The 23,079-nt window shown below is 43.2% G+C and overlaps 2 protein-coding genes across 17 annotated transcripts in view; one reads left to right on the top strand and one right to left on the bottom strand.

The window, feature by feature from the left end:
- LGALS8 (galectin 8) overlaps positions 1-9,664 on the top strand; it is a 35,857-nt gene extending 26,193 nt beyond the window's left edge. For 8 of the 16 annotated variants that reach the window (XM_043596223.1, XM_043596222.1, XM_043596224.1 and 5 more), the window contains 8 exons: positions 578-788; positions 2,147-2,266; positions 2,906-2,962; positions 3,916-3,942; positions 4,071-4,193; positions 4,615-4,703; positions 5,428-5,593; positions 8,414-9,664. In XM_043596223.1, the coding sequence (XP_043452158.1) occupies positions 578-788; positions 2,147-2,266; positions 2,906-2,962; positions 3,916-3,942; positions 4,071-4,193; positions 4,615-4,703; positions 5,428-5,593; positions 8,414-8,563 (943 nt within the window). In that variant the 3' untranslated portion in view covers positions 8,564-9,664. The remainder of the gene's footprint in view (positions 1-577; positions 789-2,146; positions 2,267-2,905; positions 2,963-3,915; positions 3,943-4,070; positions 4,194-4,614; positions 4,704-5,427; positions 5,594-8,413) is intronic. The other 8 variants (XM_043596232.1, XM_043596231.1, XM_043596233.1 and 5 more) reach the window with 3 other exon arrangements.
- Positions 9,665-11,343: 1,679 nt separating this feature from the next.
- Positions 11,344-23,079, bottom strand: part of HEATR1 (HEAT repeat containing 1) — a 50,646-nt gene continuing 38,910 nt past the window's right edge. Inside the window, exons 33-45 of the mRNA XM_043596221.1 lie at positions 20,146-20,192; positions 19,906-20,029; positions 19,160-19,300; positions 18,373-18,659; positions 17,508-17,658; positions 16,510-16,668; positions 16,217-16,351; positions 15,969-16,073; positions 15,710-15,878; positions 15,044-15,198; positions 13,948-14,106; positions 12,433-12,541; positions 11,344-11,629 (exon numbers count right to left, since the gene is read on the bottom strand). Coding sequence (XP_043452156.1) covers positions 11,541-11,629; positions 12,433-12,541; positions 13,948-14,106; positions 15,044-15,198; positions 15,710-15,878; positions 15,969-16,073; positions 16,217-16,351; positions 16,510-16,668; positions 17,508-17,658; positions 18,373-18,659; positions 19,160-19,300; positions 19,906-20,029; positions 20,146-20,192 — 1,830 coding nt within the window. The 3' untranslated portion in view covers positions 11,344-11,540. The remainder of the gene's footprint in view (positions 11,630-12,432; positions 12,542-13,947; positions 14,107-15,043; positions 15,199-15,709; positions 15,879-15,968; positions 16,074-16,216; positions 16,352-16,509; positions 16,669-17,507; positions 17,659-18,372; positions 18,660-19,159; positions 19,301-19,905; positions 20,030-20,145; positions 20,193-23,079) is intronic.

The raw sequence follows: 23,079 nt of genomic DNA, 5'->3' as shown, positions 1-23,079 counted from the left end.
GAGACCATTTTGATACTCTTGAGGCCAAGGTGCCGAGGAGACTGGAATGAAGACCGAAATCAAAAAACTTGAGTTTTTCATTTTATTGTTCGAAGTGTGGTTGGAATATGATCAGATACACGGTTAATGACAGGGACTGTGGTCAGACGCCAGGGACGAGGTCCCCATGGCATCTCTGAAGATCGATTTCGGGCTGTTTTGTCAGAGGCTCGCTTTGGGCACAAATTGTGGACTAGGCGGTGTCAGGGCCGGGCCAGCTCTCTGTGGCTGATGCCCGGGTAACAGTGGTTTAAATAAGTGAAAGTGAACTCTGAAGGAGAAAGCCCAGACATTTCCAGGTGACTGTCATCTAGAGAAGCAGGCTTCGGGGTCACCGTTCTGCTGTCCCCAGGGCGAGGTCCTTCCTGTTTCTCCTGGCTCGCGGCAGCTAGAAGCCCGGCCCTCACTTCCATGCTCTGGGTAGCTGGGTGGGTGCGCGGGGGTGAGTCGCGGGTCACTCAGCTCGCCAGGCCTCCACCTGCAGCCCACCCCCTGGCTGCCCACGACCCTCCCTCCTCACTCCTCCTCACTCCTGCAGGTTCCAGGTGGATCTGCAGTGCGGCAGCAGCGTGAAGCCCCGCGCCGACGTGGCCTTTCATTTCAATCCCCGCTTCAAGTGGTCCGACTGCATCGTCTGCAATACTCTGAAAAATGAAAAATGGGGATGGGAGGAGATCACCTACGACACGCCTTTCAAGAAAGAAAAATCTTTTGAAATTGTGATTATGGCGTTGAAAGACAAGTTCCAGGTGGGTTTGGGAGAATGAAGGTAATGAGAAGTGGCACCCAAGGCAGGCTTGCACGTTGGCGAACCCGCCCTTACGTTACTTAAGTCTAGAGAAAGAGTGGCTTTATTGTTTTGCCCTGAAGTAGGGGCACGGAGGGTACCTAAGTGTGAGCTGGGGCGCAGCTTCTGCCTGCGCCTCGTGGCATCTGGAATTGTGGGGCCGGGGCCTCCAGACCTCTTTGTGTGTGGCATTTCTGCTGCACAGCCGAGCTTACTTCTGAATTGGCGCAGAGCTGTATAAATTGTGGGAGAGTAAACTGTGGTCACCGTCACCCGGGGCGGGGGTTGGGAATCTGGAACTAACAGATCAATGGGGAATCCTGCCACAAGTCCTTCAGGATCGTGAGATTCTAGATCCCGAGTTGTTAGAAGTCCCACCGCTGGCCTCATCGAGCGGTCTAGACACAGTGCTTATAGTGCGTACGTGTGATGGAGAGGGTGGCCCTGGAGCTTTGGATGCACCTGCCCGCAAGCCCCGTAGAACCTCGAACCCCCCAGACTAGAGAGAGATTCGCTCTCTAGCGTGAAAACCTCCCATCTCAGGCTCGGACTCCATTCTTCCCTCCCTTCCCTGGCTTCTTGGGTGCTTGTACCTGTATCCTCCTCTAAAACCCTTGTTCCTGTCCTGTTGTGTGTTTTCCTGTGTTTATTTTACGTGCCAAGGGGATTTTAAGCTCCTTGATGTCCGAGACCGTTTCGTATCCTGCTTGTTTTCCCCACATTCCCTATTTGGGAGGGAAGGACAGGGTTATGTGCTGCGGGCACTCACGGGAGTGACTTGATCACAACAGCAGCCCCTTTCTTCAGGAAGAGCTTTGTCCTGCTCTAAGCAGGAATCGCAGATAAATTGAGTAGCTTGCCCGTGTCCGTTCGTTCAGGATTCAACAAATATTTACTGAAAGCCTGCCACGTGCAGCGTCCTCTTCCTTAGAGTGTGGTCCTCAAGGAGAGCAGGTGGGCAAGCTTGCCGGGCAGATTGCTAACCTGGGTTCACAGGCCTAGTGCATCCGGGGAACCGCTGAACCCCGGATGCTTCCTGTACCCGTGTCGGTGCACACATGCATGTAATATATTCATGAATGCCTAATTGGTGTGGAGGGAGAGGGTCCATGGTGACTAATCAGATCAGAGCTCAAAGGAAGTTAAGAACCACTGCTAGTGTTATGGATGCTTTCAGTCACAGTTTGATCAGACGTGTAATGTGCAGACCTGGGGGAAGAGGTATAAAATGAAACCCAAGGAAACGGGATTTAAATTTGGACACGTTAACATATTAACTTTTTTTTTCTGGGGGTGGCGGGGTGTTCTGTGTCCATCTAGGTGGCGGTAAATGGGAAACACATCCTGCTCTATGCCCACAGGATTAGCCCGGAGAAGATAGACACTCTGGGCATTTATGGCAAAGTGAATATTCACTCAGTTGGTTTTAGCTTCAGCTCGGTGAGTACCCTTCCATAGCTTGGGGTCTTTGATGATGTTTTCTGATGAAATGGTAGCAAGTATCTTTAATTAACATCTTCCTTTAAGATAAAAATACTATAAATGTCTCCATCATGAGTATGTTAATTTCCTAGAAACAAAGCTTTCAGACTAGTAGTGCGCCATTTAGCGCTCTAATGTCCGTAGGATCTTAAATCTAGTATGGTTCTGACAACAACAATAAAAAACCCCAAACAGTAATTACAAAACAAAACCCTTTGGAACAGGGGCTAATTCCCTGACACAGGTGAACAGTGGAGGATTTCTCCTGAGATCACTTCCTAGAAGCGGAATGTCTTGAGAGGGTATTTGCATTTTAAGTTATGACAGATACTGCTAGCTTGCCCTTCAAGAAGATTCTAGCAGTGTGCAGTCTCAGCAGCTGTGCCCATTTGTCACATTCCTCTTGACACTCGTTCTTAGGCTCTTTGAGGTCTGTCCATCTGATAAGGGGGCAGAGGACCCTAATGTTAAGTGCATTTTTGGATCATGATTCTCAAGCCTATTTTCACGTTTAACACTATTTGTAATTCTTTTTGAGATGTAAGGGAGGTTATATTTAGAATTCTGACAGATGTCAAAAATTAATCTTATCTTTAGGATTTAAGAAGTACCCAGACGTCTACTCTGGAACTGACAGAGATAAGTAAAGAAAATGTAAATATTCAATCTTTTAAATAACCACCAGTTTAAAAATGCTCTTTTAGTTGTCAAGTAAATCAGGTGGCAGGCAGGCTGAGTTTTTAAAAGTTATGTTAAAAAATTTTTTTTCTTAGTGTTCATTTTTGAGAGAGCCAGACGCCAAGCTGGGGAGGGGCAGAGAGAGAGGGAAACACAGAATCCGAAGCAGGCTCCAGGCTCTGAGCTGTCAGCACAGAGCTGACGTGGGGCTTGAACTCATGAACCGTGAGATCATGACCAGAGCCGAAGTCGGACGCTTAACCGGCTGAGCCATCCAGGTGCCCCCCAAAGTTATGTTTTTAACTTGTGAAAAATTGTTTTTAATATCAAGAAGGTGGGAGTAATCATTTGCAGACTAAGGCATCTACTTCTGTGGGACCAGGCACTGGAAGTTTCGCAGATGGTTGAGCCATCAGTGTCTGTGACCACCACCCACCGTTCTTCTGTAAAAAACCTCTCTCTTAACTGTTGAGTAAACTGTCTCACAGTATTTATAAATGTTGAACACAGTTGGCGCATTGGGAAGCAAACTTCCACATGTATCTTCTCCCCTGTAGTAACAAGTACAGTCTAAACACTGAGTCTTTGTCATTAATGGAAAAAGTTACATCTTACTGATCTCAGAGCATGTGACCTCAGAGAATATAATCTCAGCATTTTGGGAGCCCCTTGGAAAGAACAAGTAAAACATGTGTAAAGTTCATGTGTGGTCCTAGGACTGTAGGACTATCAGACCGTGTTCCCAGCCTGAGCACCCTTCACAGCCTGATACCACACCTGTCAGAAAGCATAGGCCGCTGTGTGTCACATCCAAGGCCAAGCGGGTGCTACTACCCCAGGCTCTGGCCATTTCAACCAGTAAGATCTGACTGCTCGTGTTGTAATTTTTCCCTTTCAAATGTCTTCATTTTGACTTTCTCTTCCAATAGGTACAAAAGTCTGGCACATCACAGTTTGTAAGTATTTTTGCCTAGATTATAATATATGGAATGTTTTATAGAATCGCCCAGGAAATGAATAGTTTAAACCTTGGAAGCCAGCTTCATTTTTTCCACACCTTATTGCAGAACTGTTTCCCCAACAGCCTAGTAATAGAGGAGACATTTCTAAAATCGTACCCAGAACTGTCTACACCAAGAGCAAAGGTTCGACTGCCAATCACAGTTTGACTTGCGCCAAAATACTACCTACCAACTGTTTGTCAAAGGTTTGAAGAGCCAAAAATTTTCTTAATTCTGTTTAACAAATTAAGTTTTAATTAGCTGGTATATGTAACTTCCACCCTCAGTAGAAACCCACAGGAGCCACTTTGCACTTCTGTGCTGATCCTGGACAGATAAGAGTTGGCCGGGCGTAGTCTCTGAGCCAGGAGTGTGCTTCCTTAACGTCTCCCCTCAGGCAGGACGTGTGGCCCAGCTGCAGTCCCCAACGCAGGCAGGTCCCGTGTCCCGTTAACCCATTTCATCGCGTGAACCGTTTTTGGCGAGTCTCTGCTGTGAGCCAGGCAGTGCCAACCACTGGGGTTTTACAGGGTCATGGCCTTTAAACGTTAAAATGTATCTTCGGACACTTGTCCCACGAGACCCCTTTCTGCAGGCTTCCTGGTGCCGACTGTGGTCTCTTTACAGACTCTGCCATTCGTTGCGAGGTTGAACTCCTCGATGGGCCCTGGACGAACTGTCGTCATTAAAGGAGAAGTGAATACAAATGCCAAAGGGTCAGTACCGTTGTTACCACTAATGGTGCGAAGAGTTTGCACGTGTCTCTCTTGTTGCCTTAGACCCCAAGACAGTCTTGTGGGACAGGCGGGAGCCGTGTCCCAGTCCTCACCTGGAAGCCGAGACCATCAGAGCAAGAGCTTCGAAGTCACGCCGCTAACCAGACTGTCTACGGCTGGTTGGGGCAGAACCAGGACTCAGGCCCAGTGTTCTGAGCTAGGCTTTTTGTGGCCAGACAAGAGGGTGGCATTTTTGTCCCCACCCCCGCCTGCCTTGTAGAACTCCAGGGCAGCTGCGAGGTCAGGTAACGTTGGTTAGGGCCCCTCACCACATGTGACTTAACTACCTTTCCTAGAGATGTTCAGACTTCTGAAAGCTTGAAATTAACTATTTCCTAGAAAATAGTACATTTGCAAGAACACTTGCGAGGACCCCATCCCCCTGCAGCCTAAAGTAATAGGCATGTGGTTTACTTGCTCTTCAGCTGCTTCCCAACCAGACCTGTGGCCTCAACACTGAGGCTAAAAAACTATAAATTTTTTTATATTTTTATCAGTGGAGCGATAACTGATTTTAAAATTTTACCTTCATCTGCATTCCTGTCTGTGTGCATACATGTGTTTTGTGTCGTGATCAGAGTTCAATTCTGATTCTTAAAATGGCAGAAACTGCACTTCCTTCTACTTGGTTAATTAGGGTTTTTTTTTTTTATTCTCTCAAAAGCTTTAATGTTGACCTAATATCAGGAAAATCCAAGGATATTGCTCTCCACTTGAACCCACGCCTGAATATTAAAGCATTTGTAAGAAATTCTTTTCTTCACGAGTCCTGGGGAGAAGAAGAGAGAAATATTACCTGTTTCCCATTTAGTCCCGGGATGTACTTTGAGGTAAGATGATCTTATGGGACAGGAAAAAGAATCCTGGGAGGAGGGGTGGGATAAATGGTCTACTTACGTCAAGTCCTAGCTTAATATGTGGAGATAGCACGTAGTTTTTTATGTGGAGACTGTCTGCATTATAAAAGGGGCATTCAAAATACAATCAGTCTAAATGGCACAGCCAGTAGAATACTGTATTATTTGCCCTGGGATTCTTACTGTGTGGCCCATATTAGTTCATAGGAATTTGAGGAATAGGAATTTTAACAGGAGCCTTGCCTCAGGACTGGAAAAACACGTTTAGGATAATCCCCTGTGTACATGAGCACACAGGAACTATAAAACTGCCTGCATTCTCCCTCACGTGCCGTCTTGGTTATAGATAGCTTTAGGTGGCAGTCCTTTCTTACAGGGAGTTTGTCCTGTTTGTAAATATTCAAGGAAAGAGATGTTTAGACCCTGGACCTCGAAGGTCAGGTAACTTTTTTAGGGCCCCTCATCTCGTGTGACTTGAGAACATACTGTCCCGGGTCCCCCAAACGTGTGAATATCATGGTGACACAACCTTTCCGAAAACGTTTCTGGATGCTCAGCAGACAGTAGTTTTTTCGACGCGGACGCTGGGTGGTTGGCAAGGTTCAGTCACTAGTTGAGGTGACGTACTGCCTCCCATGGTCATTTAGGGTCACTGATTTAGGGTCCTGCTTCTACATTTTAAAACTGTCACTTGCTCTGGATCAGTAGGTTGAGTTTTTGAGCACTCATCAAAACCAGTTGTTAAAAAGCAGGAACACCAAGACTGAATAAAAGACAGCAGCTGGACATGAATGTGTATTCCCAAGTTCTGGTATGTGGGGTAACAGTTGTGACCTCATCATAGGAGGGTCCCTGGAAATTATGGATACTGGTTTGGAAGTCAGGGGCATGCAGGAGGGTGAAGTTAAAGGTGGGTTTTCCAGATGGAGGGGATGATTTGAACAAGTCACTGGAGGTGGGGAGGGCAGCACAGGGGTTTGTCGGCTTGGCAAGAATCCAGGTATAAGAGGACACTTGGGGCTCACTGGAGGGAGACAGAAGTGACTGCTCCAGAAGGAAGTGGATCCTTGTGGTTGGTGACAGGAAACCAGTGACTAACCTGCTTTTTGATCTGGGCCCCATCCATGTTTGCTACTGGATTAAAATGGAAAAGGACAAAAATTCCTTTAAAATCTTTTCCTTAGTTTTCTACCTCAGGAACAGTCATTACCTCATGTTGGATTATTTTTAAGTTTCTGTAGTGACCGATTTTTCTCTGCTTCAGACTCCTGCCTTTTTAATATGCTTTTATTGCGATCCTTGGATTTTCCCATTATGCCATTACTTTGATTTTAACCAGTTATCTTCTGTCCCCTTTTGTTTCAAATTCATTTATCAGTTCCAGCTACTCGTTTAAAAAATACCTTTGTCTTGTAACTTCATCTGTGAGTTTTGTTTTAATCAAATCATGTTCTTACGAGCTGTTCGTAACATCAGATAGTTGGGGGGGGGGGGGGTTTGGGACTGGCTTTTGCACATGGTTATAGTATCTGTTCTGCAGGAGTGCATCTTCCAGGCCGCGTGCCCTTCCTTTCCATCGGTAATGCAGGGCGCCGCACCTGCTGTGTCGTACGATGTTGGTGACTGACGGACCTTCCCACTACATGCCTCTGATGCCAGCTTGTTTTCCCTTCTGGGCATGAGGCTGTTGTTTTGTGTTGAGATTTCTGTTAAATGTATGTTACCAAAGGTCCCTTCCTCCTGGTTGAAACTGGGATTTCCAGCACTGTTGTGAGGATAATGTGGTTCCAGTTACTGGTATTTTCCTCGGTTCTCTACATAGACCTAGAGCCTGTTTCTGTCCATTCATTGTTTTATCCAAGGAATCGCCCCCAGCAGCCATTTATCACCAGTCAGAGCAGAATAAATAACCTGTTTCTCTGCAGATTCAGATTCTGCCTCCGTCTGGCCCCCGGGGGTGGAGCCAGGTGTGAGGCAGGCTGAGCTGCTCTTCAGAAGCTTCGTGGTGCAGGTTCACCAGACTGGTCTTTGCCGTGTGGCTGGAGAATACACGGTAGCGTGGTGGCCAGGCCGGCAGCGGGAAGTATGAGGCTGACGTGTCAAAGTGATTTAAAAGGACTGTAGTTTCTTTTGATGTTCACGGGTTTGTGTTAGGCAGAGACAGCTCTGAAAGGCTAGCACAGAAGGCTGACAACTGGCCACGGACGTGAGCTCACTCTGCCAGAAGGCCAGTTGCTCCAGAGAGCCACAGAATCCTGAGCTTGAGACACAGATGGGAGACCACGATGTGCGGAGCTGGGGTGGAAATGGAGTCAAGGTTGCCACGCGGCTGTGCAGTCCCAGCGAGTGCCCTAAAAGCTCTGAAATTCTCTACTGTGGCATTTGTCTAAGATCCTGGGGTTTAAGGCCGAAGAGTCATGATCCAGGTCCCTTGGTTTCTAGCCTGTTACTTGCAGTCAGCTCCTCTGTAAGGGTCAAGATGGCTGTTTTCCTACGTCCTTACGGTTCCCAGACACGGGGAGGGGAGGGGGGTGTGGGGAGGGAACAACTTCCCATTTCGCTGGGAAAAGGTGCAGTGGATGGAGGGTGCTGAGGGAAGGCAGGCCTCGGGCCCTGGGGACAGCGTGAAGCTGCAAGCATGTTCAGAGTCCCTTCCCCAAGTGGGATGAGGCAGAAGGTGCCACTACTGGATACACTTTAGTCAGAATCTTAGAAGGGACGTTAACACCAGCGGGCTGGGAGAACTGCCTAAACCGAGGAAAGCCACTAATGTTGTGTGTACTTTCCTTCCAGATGATAATTTATTGTGACGTTAGAGAATTCAAGGTTGCCGTAAATGGTGTACACAGCCTGGAGTACAAACACAGATTTAAAGAGCTTAGCAATATTGACACGCTGGAAATTGATGGAGATATTCACTTACTGGAAGTCAGAAGCTGGTAGCCGACATGCTTGCTACAAAAACTGAAATACAAAATGGCTTATGTGACACTGGCCTTGCTAAAGTGCATCTATTATTGTTTATCTATATTGTTAAAATGAGCTTGCATAACAAAGTCCTTCTAGGTGTTCTGGGTCTTGCCACGCAGCGAGCGCTCGCTGTGGCTTTGTCTAGCCACAGGGTAAGGAAATTCAAGGCAACAACAACTGACAGCCATTATTCAGGCCTTTCTGTTCTCTCTCCCACCTTGGCTTCCTTTTTTAAATGCGATTCAGATCAATAAGTAGCTAGTAATACAGTAGCTAACACACTGAGTACTTATTTCCTGCCAGCACTGCGCTAGAAGCTGGGGCTATGTGTATACAGTGGAACATAATACCACTCTGCTCCCTCTTGAGCTCAGAATCTTTTGGGCTCTGCCCTCGTGTCACCAATTTTTCTATAGGCATTAATTGTATAAAGTAACCAGAGACTTAGAAGAATTACTCAACTGTTAAGTCACCTAGGCACGAATTTACAAGACACTATTCCTTCTCTAGCCATTGCTTTCGTAACCAGAGTTCGATCACATCCCGTAACTGAAAGGATTGACGTTGCCCTTACATTTGGCAATTTTCTTTAACATGCTAAATATCTAGCTCTGCTAGCTACAAGCACTGCCAAAGAAATAACACTATCAAAAAAACGCAGTGAAACAAAAACAAATGGCATGAAAGTTAAGTTGATGTCAATCTGAAGGCCATGGATGTCTATACCAGTAAATGCTTACAGTACATGCACTTGGAGTTAGAGGTCTACACACACTCCACTAGAAAGTTTAAGGTAGATGATTTCAATCTGTAAAACGTTTATGGGTGTAACAAAGCAATTGTCAAGATTAGATTTAATGATTGTTCATGAAATAGGCACACACTATCAGAAAATAAAATACACCGAGACCAATGAGGTAGAGAGCAGCAGTATAAAAATCTGTTGCTTGTCTGCATGCAAACAAACCCCACCTCTCTGCTCTTCTAAAGATTAGTCCCTCATCATTAACAAGCCAGATCAAAACATTGTTCTACTTTAAGTGATTAAAATCAAACCTGTATCAGCAAGTTAAATTGTTGCATTTCTGTAATTTTTTCATTATTCTTTGAAGTGAGTTGGCAGAAGTTCTTTATAGAATTCTTACAGGTCAGATCTTGTCACAGGAAATTTCAAAGGCTTGGGAGTGGGGAGGTAAAAAAGTTAAATTAGTCTGATCATTTTATCATGTTAAATTGCTATGCTGAATATGCTGCCAGGATTTAGGACTATTTTCATTACAGATTTTGGTTAGATATTATTTGTACCCATATACTGAAAAGAATACTACTACCAATCTGATTTTTTAAAAGTACTCAGTGTAGAAGATTCTGGCACGTGATTCTTTTCTATTCGTGTTAATTTATCATGTTACATCTTGCCAAGCTCACGGCAGGTGGAGTGGGGTCCCAGTTTTCATTGGGAGAATTGAAGAAAGAATCCCCCAGGGTTTTGGTTATTTTTTTTCCTTCATGTAAAACATCAGAGGGCGTGACTCAGATGGAGACTATAGGCCACTCAGGAAAAAAGCCCCACATACATTGTTTCCTCTAATTCTTAAACATACTTCACTTTTTGTTTTACGTGGAGCTGTTACTAAGACGTAAGATTGATTCTTTGACAGAAACAATACAAAACAATAAGATGTGATTTGAGAAGAAGCTATTAGCATTTTACTGATTAATCTTATCAAAACATTTTTTAAAAGGGAGTACGCATTCCTAGCAAGCTATATCTCTACAGCTACAATTCAGCCTTTTGCTTCTTTGTCACAATTTGGCATGAAATTTCTGTACTAAATTAGAACAAAGGCTTTCAAACTAAAACCATGGGATAGTTCTTAGATATTTTAAACTTATTTTTAAGGCACAAATTAGACAAATCTGTCTTTATTGAAGGTAGTTTATTTTATTTGAGCCTTCACTTTCACCATGACATCAGGGATTAGAAAACTTCAAAGTTCCAACGTGCCTGGGTGACTCAGTCGGTTAAGTGTCCGACTTTGGCTCAGGTCATGATCTCATTCGTGAGTTCGATCCTGCACTGGGCTCTGTGCTGACAGCTTGGAGCCTGGAGCCTGCTTCAGATTCTGTGTCTCCCTCTCTCTCTGACCCTCTTCCACTCACACTCTGTGTCTGTCTCTCTCAAAAGTAAACATTAAAAAAAATATATATATATATATATTATCAAGTTTGAAAAAAAAAATTTGATACTTTCTCATACAAGTAATTCTTGAATTACCATCAGGGGAAGTCTGACCATTTCTAATTCTGGAGGAGCCATGCCACCTAGTGTTTCTGGGCCTTTTCTATCTGTGGGTTCTGAGAGCCTATTGCCTCTGCCCCCACCAAAGACTGAAGGGTACAGAAGACAATCACAGTCCTAAGTAGAAAACGCATTCCGGAACTAATTCCCACTGTGGCCACGCACAAAAATTATGGCTGAAGTATCATCTACCCAAAATGTGAAAACTATTCCAAATAGCTTTATAGTCCAAAGCATTGGTGCTGAGTAACTGTCACTTTCTCGAAGAGCTACCTTGAATGAAATCCAACATGGATACCACGTACGTAAGATATCCCTTTACGGGAAAAGTTAAGGCTTTGACTGTCTAAAGAGGAGGTGCTTTTACCTTTGAGTGCTAAAATTAACCAAGTCTGCGGTATCAGTAACCTCAATCAGAAAAGACTGTGACAAATGCTTAGACAAACAGCAGTCTGTATGAAAATAGGCATCATTTACTCTTACTGCAGTTCCTACAAGGGGCGGGAGGGCAGCACGCCAGCTGGTTTCATACAGAAGTCCGCGCAGGGGTGAGGGCACCAAAAGTAATATGGTACCAAACACCCACAAATAAAAACATGAATAAATCCGACCTCTGAACAGAGTAAGAAAGCCCCGAGACCCGGAGTCTTAGAAGTAGCTCTGGAGTGGCTCCCCCAGTACGGCCTCCAGCTGCTGGACGGTTCTCTGGCACTGACGCTCCACTTCTTCACATTCATCTAAACACAAGAATAAAAACTGCCTCAGTTATCGTTAGTCTAATTCTTCAGCTCTTGCATCGTCTGGCCACCGATCAGTCAAAGGACGGAAATGAAACCTGCCCACGAAGCAGAAAGCACAGCACCCTCCTTGCAGCCCCCGAAAGAGCGGTACACAGTGGGAATCCCAACTTCTAGTGATGCCCCTGCTCTAGGCCGCAAGAGACACCGGGGCATGTACTTGTAGACGAGCACTTGTCTGCTTGCCTCCTCACTCCTGCTGATTCGTGCGCCCTGGTGGCAGGGCGTTCGCCACGCCCAGAACTCTGCAAACCTGGCCTGAACACCCGTCACACTCACTTTGTTAGTTTATCAAAATCCTTTGAAAGCCTCTAGTTTCTTCCTTTATAAAACAGGGATAATGGCACACACATCGTGAGGACTGAATGAGATCCTCCAGGCAGAACATGGAGAAAATGTTGGCTGGTAGTAACAGGCAGCTAATCTACTGTGATCTTATTGGCACTTCTGACACAGTAAATCTATGGGGACTAAAATAATCATATAAATGTATGAGGATAATGAGAAACATCAATAAACGCAAAAGTAAAGGTGGTGATTTCCTTGTAGACAAGTTTCAGATGATCGCGGGGTGGCCACCTAATACGGTCTCTCAACCCTACTCGAAACAAGCACCCCGCCTCCTGCCTGCAATGTGAGATGTGGAGGGGGCAGAGGATGGGGTTCTATCCAAATTTCCATGATCACTGGGCACATTTTCACAGAATTTTACTGCCATTATTTCTTAGTAGTTTAGGCATTACCTTCCATCAATTCAGCTAAGAAAGGAATGGACTCTGGTAGCAAGACAAGGTAATTCTCCTTTAGTTTTTCAGCCAGTGCTAATACTGTAATCAGAGCAGCAAATCGAACCTGAAAGAGATAAAAAGGTAAAGAAAGGATTTAACCCTCCCCCCCTCCCCCGCCCAAGACTAGCACTGCTGCATTTATATCTCACAACTGTCTAACTTGAGACAGGCTCTGACTTTTTAAACGAATTGGTTCCCCATCTGTCCACTCCACTTCCATCTCAGAACACCAATTTATTTAACAACTTGGGGTCTGTTTAGAATACGGGCAACCTTATACAAACCAGTGTTTTTTAAAGTGTCTTACAGTACTGCAGGGCTTAATGTGAATACCTTTTTCTAACATTTTCCTTTAAAAACAACAATCAAAAAGGCACACACAGACTCAAGTATGTCATCAAGTTTACGTGCACCGAAGCTCATGGGCTTGCTGGGCTGTGGGCGATGAGGCCAGCCTGGCCCCCTCAGGCAGGACCCCTCCCTCCCGACTACAGTGGTGGGAGGGGGCGGGCATTCAGCACGGAATTAAAAATAATGTATCGTGACTTCCCCGGATCTGGGAACTTAAAAAAAGTCTGGGTGTTTCTCTATTCCTATTTCATATACCTAATTCATATATTCTCTATTTCATATTTCTGGTCTATGGAATGCAAGCAGTGGTCTGGCTCTGTTAGTGGTTCACTTTGAAACAAAAGCTGTACCAATCCTCTTTCCGGTTTTGGACAATTAAAAAAATATATTTGGATAAAGCAAAATGATTTCTTTAAAAAGCCTATGAGCTACCTATGTTCAAGCCAGACTTTTTTTGATATTGTACATTCAAAACAAAACATTAAGACAAATTTAATGCTATAAGCTTGTAAGAACCTACAATGTAAAATCTGGGGGTTCATGAAAATAGCCTCACTGTTCTCTCCTGTAATAAATGGTATATATTTCAAGTAATAAATCTTTTGACAAAATTCTGCTTCGGTCTGCTTTATTCACTGAGGTTCTCGTAGGCTAATTAGACTGAGAACTGGTGACTGGAAATTGAGACGCAGGCAGGGGGCTGTAACTTGGTTCGTCCTCGCCCACGTGAGTGAGTGTCCACCACTCCTTATTTCCCATTATTTCACAAAATCCTAAGCCTGATACACATGACGGAGATAATCCATTGCTCTAGCTCAAAGGAATGTTCTGTGAACAGACTGAAAGACCGTCTCTGGGAGCACAAAGACATTTAAATATGTCACTACTTGCGTCTAACACACCGTGGGGGTGGGGGAGAGGACTTCTATTATTTATAAATAGCCTTTAAGTAAAAGCCAAACGTTTCTCAGGCTCAAACTTCTGCCCCAAAGAGCAACCTCCGGTCCTAGAAGACAAGCAGCTAGTGTACCATGGGCCTACAGCCACGACCGCTTTGGGACTGTTTGGTTTCTATGGGGAACGCACGCAGCTTCGGTGCCTGTCGACCACAGCGCCCACCTTGGGTGAGGAGTCTCTCGTCTTCAGCAGAATCTGGTAGTTCAGTGGTTTCCAAAGAGAGTCGTCTGCCACGGCCACGGAAAACTGCGCTATGCACGGGATGAGCTGCTTTGTCACTCGCTCCTGGAACCGTTCTTCTCCTCCCAGCCTGTTTTCTAGCTATGAGGGAGACAGGGACTCTGAGCAACAAGTTTTCTGTCTGAAAAATTCCCAATGTATAAATAAACTTGTTTACTCTTTCCAAGCAGCAGGCTCGAGGACCAGGTGTGTAATTCTAACACTCTCTAGAGCAAATTTACCACCTTTTGGAGCCGAGGCAGACTGTCATGGCCCTTAGTGTCACCCCTCCCTCCAGGAGAACAGCTGAGAGGCGTTCTTCCAGATGGCGGCCCAGTCCTAAAACATTCTCAATAAATCCAATTTTAGAAAATTAAAAAATCTAACCATGAGTCCTTATATCCTGCCTTCCATTTGAAACCTTCAAAAGTAAAACCTGGTGTATGCCACTATGAAGATAAGTTCTGTACATTAAAAATAACAAAATTTTGAAATAAAAATTTCATTAAAAAAAAAGCCTGGAGAAGAAAGCCCAGCAAGCTCTAATTTTAGTAGATATAAATCTAGTAAAAATTTAACAGTGAATCAAAAAGAATGAAATCTTGCCATTTGCAATAACGTGGATGGAACTAGAGAGTATCATGCTAAGCGGAAGAAGTCAGAGAAAGGTAAGTATCATATGATTTCACCTCCATGTGTAATTTAAGAAACACAACAGATGAACACAGGGGAAGAGAAGGAAGAACAAGATAAAAACAGGGATGCAAACCATAAGAGACTTTTAAATACAGAGAACAAACTGAAGGTTGCTGGAGGGAAAGAGGGTTAGGGAGGGGCTACGTGGGTGATGGGCACTGAGGAGGGCACTTGTTGGGATGAGCACTGGGTGTTGTATATAAGTGATGAATCGCTAAATTCTACTGAAACCTTATTACACTATATGTTAACGAACTTGGATTTAAATAAAATTAACAAAAAAATTTAACAGTGATGGCAATTTCCTCATCGTTTGTCAAAAAGATGGGTTCCATGTGGTTACCTGGTCCACCAGGGGCATCATCAAGGCTTCTGCTCTCTCTTTACTGAGAAAATGCTGAGTATCAAAAAGGAAGATTTTATATAAACAGTTCAAAATAAACTGCAATAGCAAGCAGCACTTTTCAGGATCATTGTCAGAGTCAAAAAACGCTTCATCTGTAGATGGGAAGAGTAAAAGTGAAAAAACAGTTGATTTTCACAATTTAACCTCCAATGTTTAAATTCAAATCACTATTAACACTACAGTCAGAAGAATATTTCTAAAACAATACAGAAAATCAGGATGAAGACATGACATAAAATGGGCAGCTCTCGGGTAAGTGGCTCCTGTAGGAGTCAAGATTCTCAGTTTAGATCACTTAGTTTGGCAAGTTAAATTACCACTTATCCAGTGGGTTGCTCATTAGCGGTAAAGAAAACACCAATCTTAAATCTTAACATTTTAAAGTTACTTCCAATAACTTAGAGTAGCACATACCATTTACCTTACTTTTACTTCTAAGTGAGTCAATTGTTGTTAACATGTTTTCATTCTGCTCAAGCAAAGACTTCAATGCCTACTGACTGATTATGAAGTAAAACCTTCACCCTCCTTATGCTTACTATACCTACTGTGCCTTGTGTAAGGTACACAGAGCAAAGGTATCGACTGGAGTCAGCTACCAACCTGTTTTGGAGATGTTCACCTGGTTCAAGGTGTCAGCAAAAGGCTTCACCAGGTGGCCAGCGAACAGAGTAAAAAGCCCTTTAAGTTTTTCAGCAATGTTATCTGCCAAGTTGTAAAATGTCAAAAGTCTGTCCTTCGGGGCATCCTCTGTTTTAGCCCAATCAAACAGCTAAAAAGATAAAAGTAATATTAGTTTATTCTACATATCTTGTAACATTTATGTATGGGTACAAAGGAGACGTGGAAGGAGCAAGCTTACTTTAAAGAACAAGGGCCTGAACGTGACTTCAGAAAGTTTCACCACCATGGCTACTAGACAGTCAATGATACAATTTTCGGTCTTTCCAATTTCCTCCAGATCATCCTGAAAAACAGAAGATTAGCCAGATTACTAACATGTAGCTCTAAATAACTTTGGCAAGTAAAACAGATTACACAGCTAGATTTTTCTCTGGCTCTTAAACAAGTAGATAACTTTAGGATCTGGGGAAGTGGAAATAAGCTTACTTCAGAGTGCTGTGCTCGGAAGTCCAGGGCTTCCAGAAAAAACACGGTTAGTGGAGCCTGATGGGAGGTGAGCTCTTCCTTCTTCATGACCCCAATGTGCTCTTGCAAGATGCTCATAAATGGACGCATGTGCTTCTACCAGTAACACAGTAAAGAGACATACCAATTTTAAATATTCCGAGTTCATTAGTGCGTTTATCAATTAAATAACCATCCTCTTCTTTAAGTGAAAACTTAGAAATTTCAGTACCACATCTCCCCTCTCCAAAGTCTAAAACCCAGTATGATCTAACCTTCCAGTTCTTCTCAATTTGTTTGTACGTTTTGTTGATCGCTGGCAGTAAGACTCGGGGTGACAGTGTGGTAGCCAGTGTCTTTTTAAGGGATGTGATGCGGATATTAGCTTGTGAGGCAGAACCCATTCCACCAGTGATTTTCTCCAAATGAACCACCTATAGGAATACAGAAACCACGACCAAAGCCAATATGAGAACTCACTGACAATGTCTGCACACTTACAGACGTCAACCCAGAGGCTAGCGGCTGGGGAAAGCTCGGAGCACTATCGCTTCACAGAATTCCTTTCAAAGCAGTCTTGAACATCTGTAGATACAAATGAACAGATGCCTCTTCCCCAAGTGGAGTCAGGGATGCAGGTAAATGGTGGAAGGCAGAAGAACACAGAGCACTCAGACTGATGGGTTTTTGTTTTTAAAGAGGACAGGAATCCAGAGACCATGAGAAGAGTCAAGTGTGTTTGTTCTTGCTAAAAAAATCTATCTACAAACCTCCTCAGATGTAGGGGTCCCTTTCTATAAAAAGTCTACCTTCAAGCCCTGGCTACAAGAGTGTGTGAATCAGCTAAATTATTTTCATCATGGCAGCTGAAGCTCCTAACCTCATAATGGCAAATGACCAGTACAAGAGAACAGAGTGAGGATCGTTCCTGGGCACTGTCAGTTAGAAATGCCCCTTGCCCACTGCCCATGTGCCAAGTAACCACTGAACAGCAATAGAGGGATTCTGATTTTGAAAGACACCTTAGGATTAAAAAACCCTTTACATTCGAAGCAAATAGGACACACAAGTTTCTACAAGTAATAAAAGGCAGCTCCAGCCCAACACGAACGATCTCATGGAGGGGAGAGAAAGGCAATAAAACACATTCTGCAAAATCAAAAAAGAGATGAGCCTTATAAGAAGAAAGCGATGACCATTTCAACGTCATGACCAAGCAGGAGGGATGATGGGAGAGAAAACGGGCATAGCATGTTGAGGTACTGTGGCTCACCTGGGACAGGACACCTTCTAGGTAAGGGCTGATGAAATGTGGGAGGGTCTCCACAACCTTCTGCAGGGCCGCCAAAGCACTAAGCAGATAGACCTCACCGGAGACCAGCTCACTGGTGTTTTTCATCGTTGTCAGCAATGATGGCATCAGGCTAGATATAAAAAAGCAAGAGTTTTAGAGTAACTTTAAGAACAGAGAATGGAGAAGTCACTATGCAAAACTCCTAATAACTGTGCCCGCTACATCATGCTATGTCACAGCCGACAAAACGTGTCTACACATTTTATGAGACTCAGAGCAAGAAACCTCCCAGTAGCAATAGTTACTCAGTCATTTTAAAAAATAACAGGGACTTTCAATTTAATGCTTGCTACGTGTTAGGCGCTGTGCAAAAAGCCTTACATGCACCCCCCCACCGGAATCCCATGAAGTCGGTCTGGTCTCGGTTTTAGGGATGGCAAAGCTCTAACAGACCAAGTAACCTGCCCAGGGCTGCACAGCTAGAAAATACCAAAGCCAAGGGGGAAAGTCAGGAGCATTCAACTCTGAACCTGGGCTGCACGAGGCAGCTTTTGCCCAAACAGATGGAACACCCACCGCGGGGCTTCACCCCTTGTTTCCTAGTTACAGCTGGCCAAGGGGGAGTGAAAAGAGGAAGGCAACAAACATCATAAAGGAAATTAGAAAGTTTTTAATTAGTGGTTTTTAGTTTGAAGAAAAAATTAAATCTTTAACAAATCTAATCTTATGTAACCTCTACTGAGTGGCAAAAAAAAAAAAAAAAAAAAATTGCTAAGGTATTATTTTTCAATTTGTACCAGAAACCCCACATGATGGCTCTTGTTCCAGGTCCTAATCAGCATACCTGGGAAGCTGAGGGATGGCCAGCGCCTCCAGGGTGGAGGTCACCTCTGCCACGCACAGCAGGGCACTTCCCAAGACATTCTTCTCTTCTTTTGTTTCCGGTGCAATCAGTTTCACAGCAGTGCTCAGCACGGGGACAAAAGGCTCTGGATTTTCTGCACCAAAATTCTTACATAAAAGCTTTAGAGTATATAAAGCTGTCTGTCTGTTTATTGCTTGTTCTTCCGTCTTTTTTTTATGCTGCACAATGGCCAAAAGGACTGGAACCAGTTTTAGGAAACGATAAACCTGAAGATGAAGAGGTCAGCCAAAAATTTTAAATAATTAGAGCTGCAGAAAAAACATACTAGTCCGTCTTTTCCATTTTTTACTGCTTGCGACTGCCTGAGGCCCTGTGCCACACAATTATACACAAGCAACTGTTTCCCTATCTGCCTTCTTCACCACTGAGCCAGCGTATGTGCTTGCGACCCATTTGGGACGTATTTACGTAATGCATCCACTGGTCTGGAGTAAAAGAGGATTAGATCATGCTAAAGCTAAGACAACGTAGGGTCCAAATTAGCAACAACTCTATTAGGCTGTGATTCCATTCTAAGAACTCTTATCCCAATTCCTATTAGAATTAACATCACATTTTAGAAACACGTCTACTGGCATCATATTCAAATACTACTATACTTATTTACATCGTAGCACTCAGGGAAGCGACAAACGCAAGGGAGTTAAAATGCAGCTCTTTGATAAAGCAGAGTGGTGAGTGGGTATGACGGATGATCTTCACTTACAATGGTCTTTTTCCAGGATGTATGCTGCTGTAGCTTGTTGTTCAAAAGATCCAGTGCTTTCCGGCGGACAGATGGCAGCGGGTTACCCAGCAGCCCTCTGATCACAGCTATGAAGGTTTCCGTGGGCAGCAAGGCATTGACCTAGACAGTAGTTTTACATTGAACAAAAAAAATTTTTAAAAGGGAAGATCCATTCAGATTAAGACTGATTTCTATTTGCTGCATACCTTCTAGGTTCCAGGCAGTTTATGCCCTTTTAACTTCTTACACTAACCTTTCAGGTAGACATTACTAACCACATTTAAAAGGGAAACAAAAGAAGCAAACAAACAAGAAACGCCGATGCTAAGACTAAGTGAACTGCTCCAAGTCTTACAGCTAGATTTTGAACAGGGATCCTAATGTCAAGGCCAGTGATATTTCTAATATCCCACATACTCTACCTAAAAAGCTATTTTTCTTCTATTCCACTGCATAAAGTAGAATATTATACAGTATTAGATGACTCAATCTTAAAGTATCATTTTTAGTGAAGCACATGCTCTCATAATTTGTAGGTAAATAATCATTTTCAGATGAATTTATCTCCAGCCATCAAGAGACTCTTTTCCGAGAAAAATGTGAGCTGCATTATGGTAAGAAAAACTATCACTAAGTTTATTCCTAAAGTAAAACTTTCTATCAAATAGCTTCACGATGACATAAAAACAGCAAAACACAGTGGATGGGGAGAAATGGAAGCCTACCTTATCTAACATGTCGTAAGCTTTACTAAGCAGTGCCCGCCAAAACTTCACAGTTAGCTTGTCTGCATTTTTCTCCATGGACTGTGCTACAGCATTAATATAGCCAAGAACTGTTTCTAGCAACCTAAAACAAAGGAGGCTTATATGAGAGTTTTGTCCACTATTCTTCCAGCATTTTGTTAAAAAGTTGGAAATTATTTCCAAATAAAAATTTTTTTAAAAATTTAAAAAGTAACATACCTCTGTTCAAGGCCTTTTAAAACCTGAGGACCACCACTTTCAACCACCTAATTTTTAAAGAAAACATCATCAGAACAGTATGCAAGCTAGATATAAAAAAAAATCATTTGAAGTATGTACAGTGAAACTCATCTGTAAGACTATTCAATTCAAACCTCCCAGGGACCGTTTTCTGACCGTACAATTTAATCAGGTTGAGACCTTCCCCGTCAAACTGTAGTAACTCTATTCCCTTTCGTTATTCTACTCACAGAGTGATTACACTCTATAGATACCTGTGATTTCTATAAGTACTAGAAAGATTCAGAAAAATACAGCCATCTACACTCGTTTACCCACTAATTTTATGAAATGCTTCCATTAGCTCCTAGTAACTGCATGACATTATGAACGTTACAGATACCAGTGTAATCCCTACCTCTCTCATCCCTTGGTTAAGTGCCCCCAGCCCCACAAACTTGAACCTGCCGTTAAATGTCAGAGTTTACACCACAGTCAGCAACATGCTTTTCTGGGAGCATCAGAGTTCTGAGATCTATCTACAGAGATGTATGTCGTTCTAGTGTTCATTTAACACTCCTTGCATACATCACAGTACACACCATGGCACATCTGCTCATCCCATCTGTTTACTATGGATGTTTAGTTTACGTCCATTTTTCTGTCAGTAAAGACATTAGAAAAGAACATTTTTATATGTCTCCTTGAACAAGCAGGCACTTTTCTGTAGAGCATATACCCCGGAAAGGGAACGGCTAGATCACAAGAGATGCGCATCTCCAACCTGACTGGAGACCGCTGACTGCTCGCTTTCTGAAGTGGCTATCCGGAGACCTAACCCACAGTGGGGTACACAAGTCACTGTGTCCCCACAGCCTTGCCACTTCCTGCTATTAAGGGCTTTTAAACTTTTGCCAGTTTGATAGGACATCATAGTGGCATCGCATTTAATCTGCAATTCCCTTCCTTACTAGAGAGGTTACCTTGTTGTATGTTAATATTAGCCGTTTGTTGTGAATTCATGTTCTTTGCCAGATGTTCTCATAGGAACTGATACTTTTTAATTTATGTCTGTGGCTTTCTTTTCATTTTGCTTATGGTGGCTTTTTGTTAAAATGCACTTCTAAAGAAATTCCTCTGTGTTCCTCTGGTAACAATGTTCTCATTTCCTTCTAAGTGTTCCTTCTCACACTGAAAGAGTAATTTTTTAATCTACCTAAAATCACACTGAAGTAATTTTTTAACCTACCTAAGATTGTCTTTTGTATGTGGTATGAGGCCAGTCTTTCCCCACATGGAAAACAAATCAAGTCCATTCTAGTAACTGGACAGTTCTCTTTTCCTAACTACTCTGTAATGCCCCTTCCACATGAAAGCATTTCTTCCATGCGCACAGGGTATGTGTCTAGACAGACCGGACACGGTCACACTGACCCCCCTGACTGACCTGGCACCACCACTGTCCTTGGCAAGCTCACTTGAGACAGAGCAGGGTCTACACTTATCCCTATCAAGCAAGCTACCTGAACGAATCATTTGTTCTAGGAGTTTGCTGATCGTTTTCGGATTCTTACACATCGTTCTTTTGCTGAATAGAAACAATGACAGGATATCCTTGTTCCAGACTTTATAAAGTCTGTCTCATTATGAAAGGTGATGTAAAGCAGTTTCTGGTATCTTCATTAGGCCAGAACTTCATTAGGAAGTTCCCATCTATCTTGGTTGCTAAGAGGATTTTTTCTTAAATCATAAGTACTGAATTTATTACATTATTTTTCTACAAATACTTCGATGATCACATGGTTTCCCATTGACCTGCTCACGCAGAAGACCACAACTCAGACTTTCTTATTAATGTTCAACCATTCTGATGTTCCTGATCCTTCTCTGTTTCTTTAGGTCTTCACTTTCTGTATTTCCTTCTTCTCTGTTTAAAGTTTAACGCACAAACAGGAAGGCATACAAATCACACATATAGAGCTCATTATATTCAGGTAAAGAAAAGAGCCTATTAAAGGCTCTTATAAGCATTCCAGAAACCTTCCTCTATTGGACCCTCATTATTGCTTATTCCCTCCTTCCCAAAGGTAAACACTGTCCTTACTTCTACAACCCTAGATTTGCTCTGCCTGTTTTTAAAGTTTATACAACTAGAATCATAGGATATATTCTTTTGTGTCTGCCTGTCTTCTTTCAACATTACCCTTATGAGATTCCCTCATGTCCATTTTTGATGACAGACCCTTTATCCACTCCACATTGATATACACTTGGCTTGTTGCTAGTTCTGGGCTACCACAAATACTGCTTTTATGAACGTTCTTGTAGACGTCTTTTAGTGCCTATGCTCATACATTCTGCTGGGTATACAGGCATACCTTGAAGACATTGCAGGTTCAGTTCAAGACCACCACAATAAAGAGAGTATCACAATAAAGCAAGTCAAATAAGTTTTTCGGTTTCCCAGTGCATACAAAAGTTACATTTAGTGGCACGTGCGTAGCTTAGTCAGTTAAGTGTAAGACTTCAACTCAGGTCATGATCTCACAGTTCGTGGATTCGAGCGCCACGTTGGGCTCTGAGCTGACATTATGGAGCCTGCTTGGGATTCTCTCTCTCCCTCTCTCTCTGCCCCTCCCCGACTCACGCTCTCTCTCTCTCAAAATAAACTTAAAAAAAAAGTTGTATTTACACTAACTATAGCCTATTACATATGCAATAGCATTATGTCAAAAAAAAAAAAAAAAACACCCATGTTATGTACCTTAAAAAATACCTTATTGCTAAAAATGTTAACCACCATCCGAGCTTTCAGCAAGTCATAATCAGTTACCACAGATCACCGTAACAGATATAATGAAAAAATCTGGTGACAGAGAGACATGAAATGACCAACTGCTATTGAAAAAATGGTGCTGGGAGACTTGCCTGATG

Source organism: Prionailurus bengalensis, chromosome D2, assembly GCF_016509475.1.
Source record: "Prionailurus bengalensis isolate Pbe53 chromosome D2, Fcat_Pben_1.1_paternal_pri, whole genome shotgun sequence".
NCBI classification, from domain to species: domain Eukaryota; kingdom Metazoa; phylum Chordata; class Mammalia; order Carnivora; family Felidae; genus Prionailurus; species Prionailurus bengalensis.
Note: the sequence above shows the minus strand (reverse complement) of the source record. Positions and strands in the feature narration are given on the sequence as shown.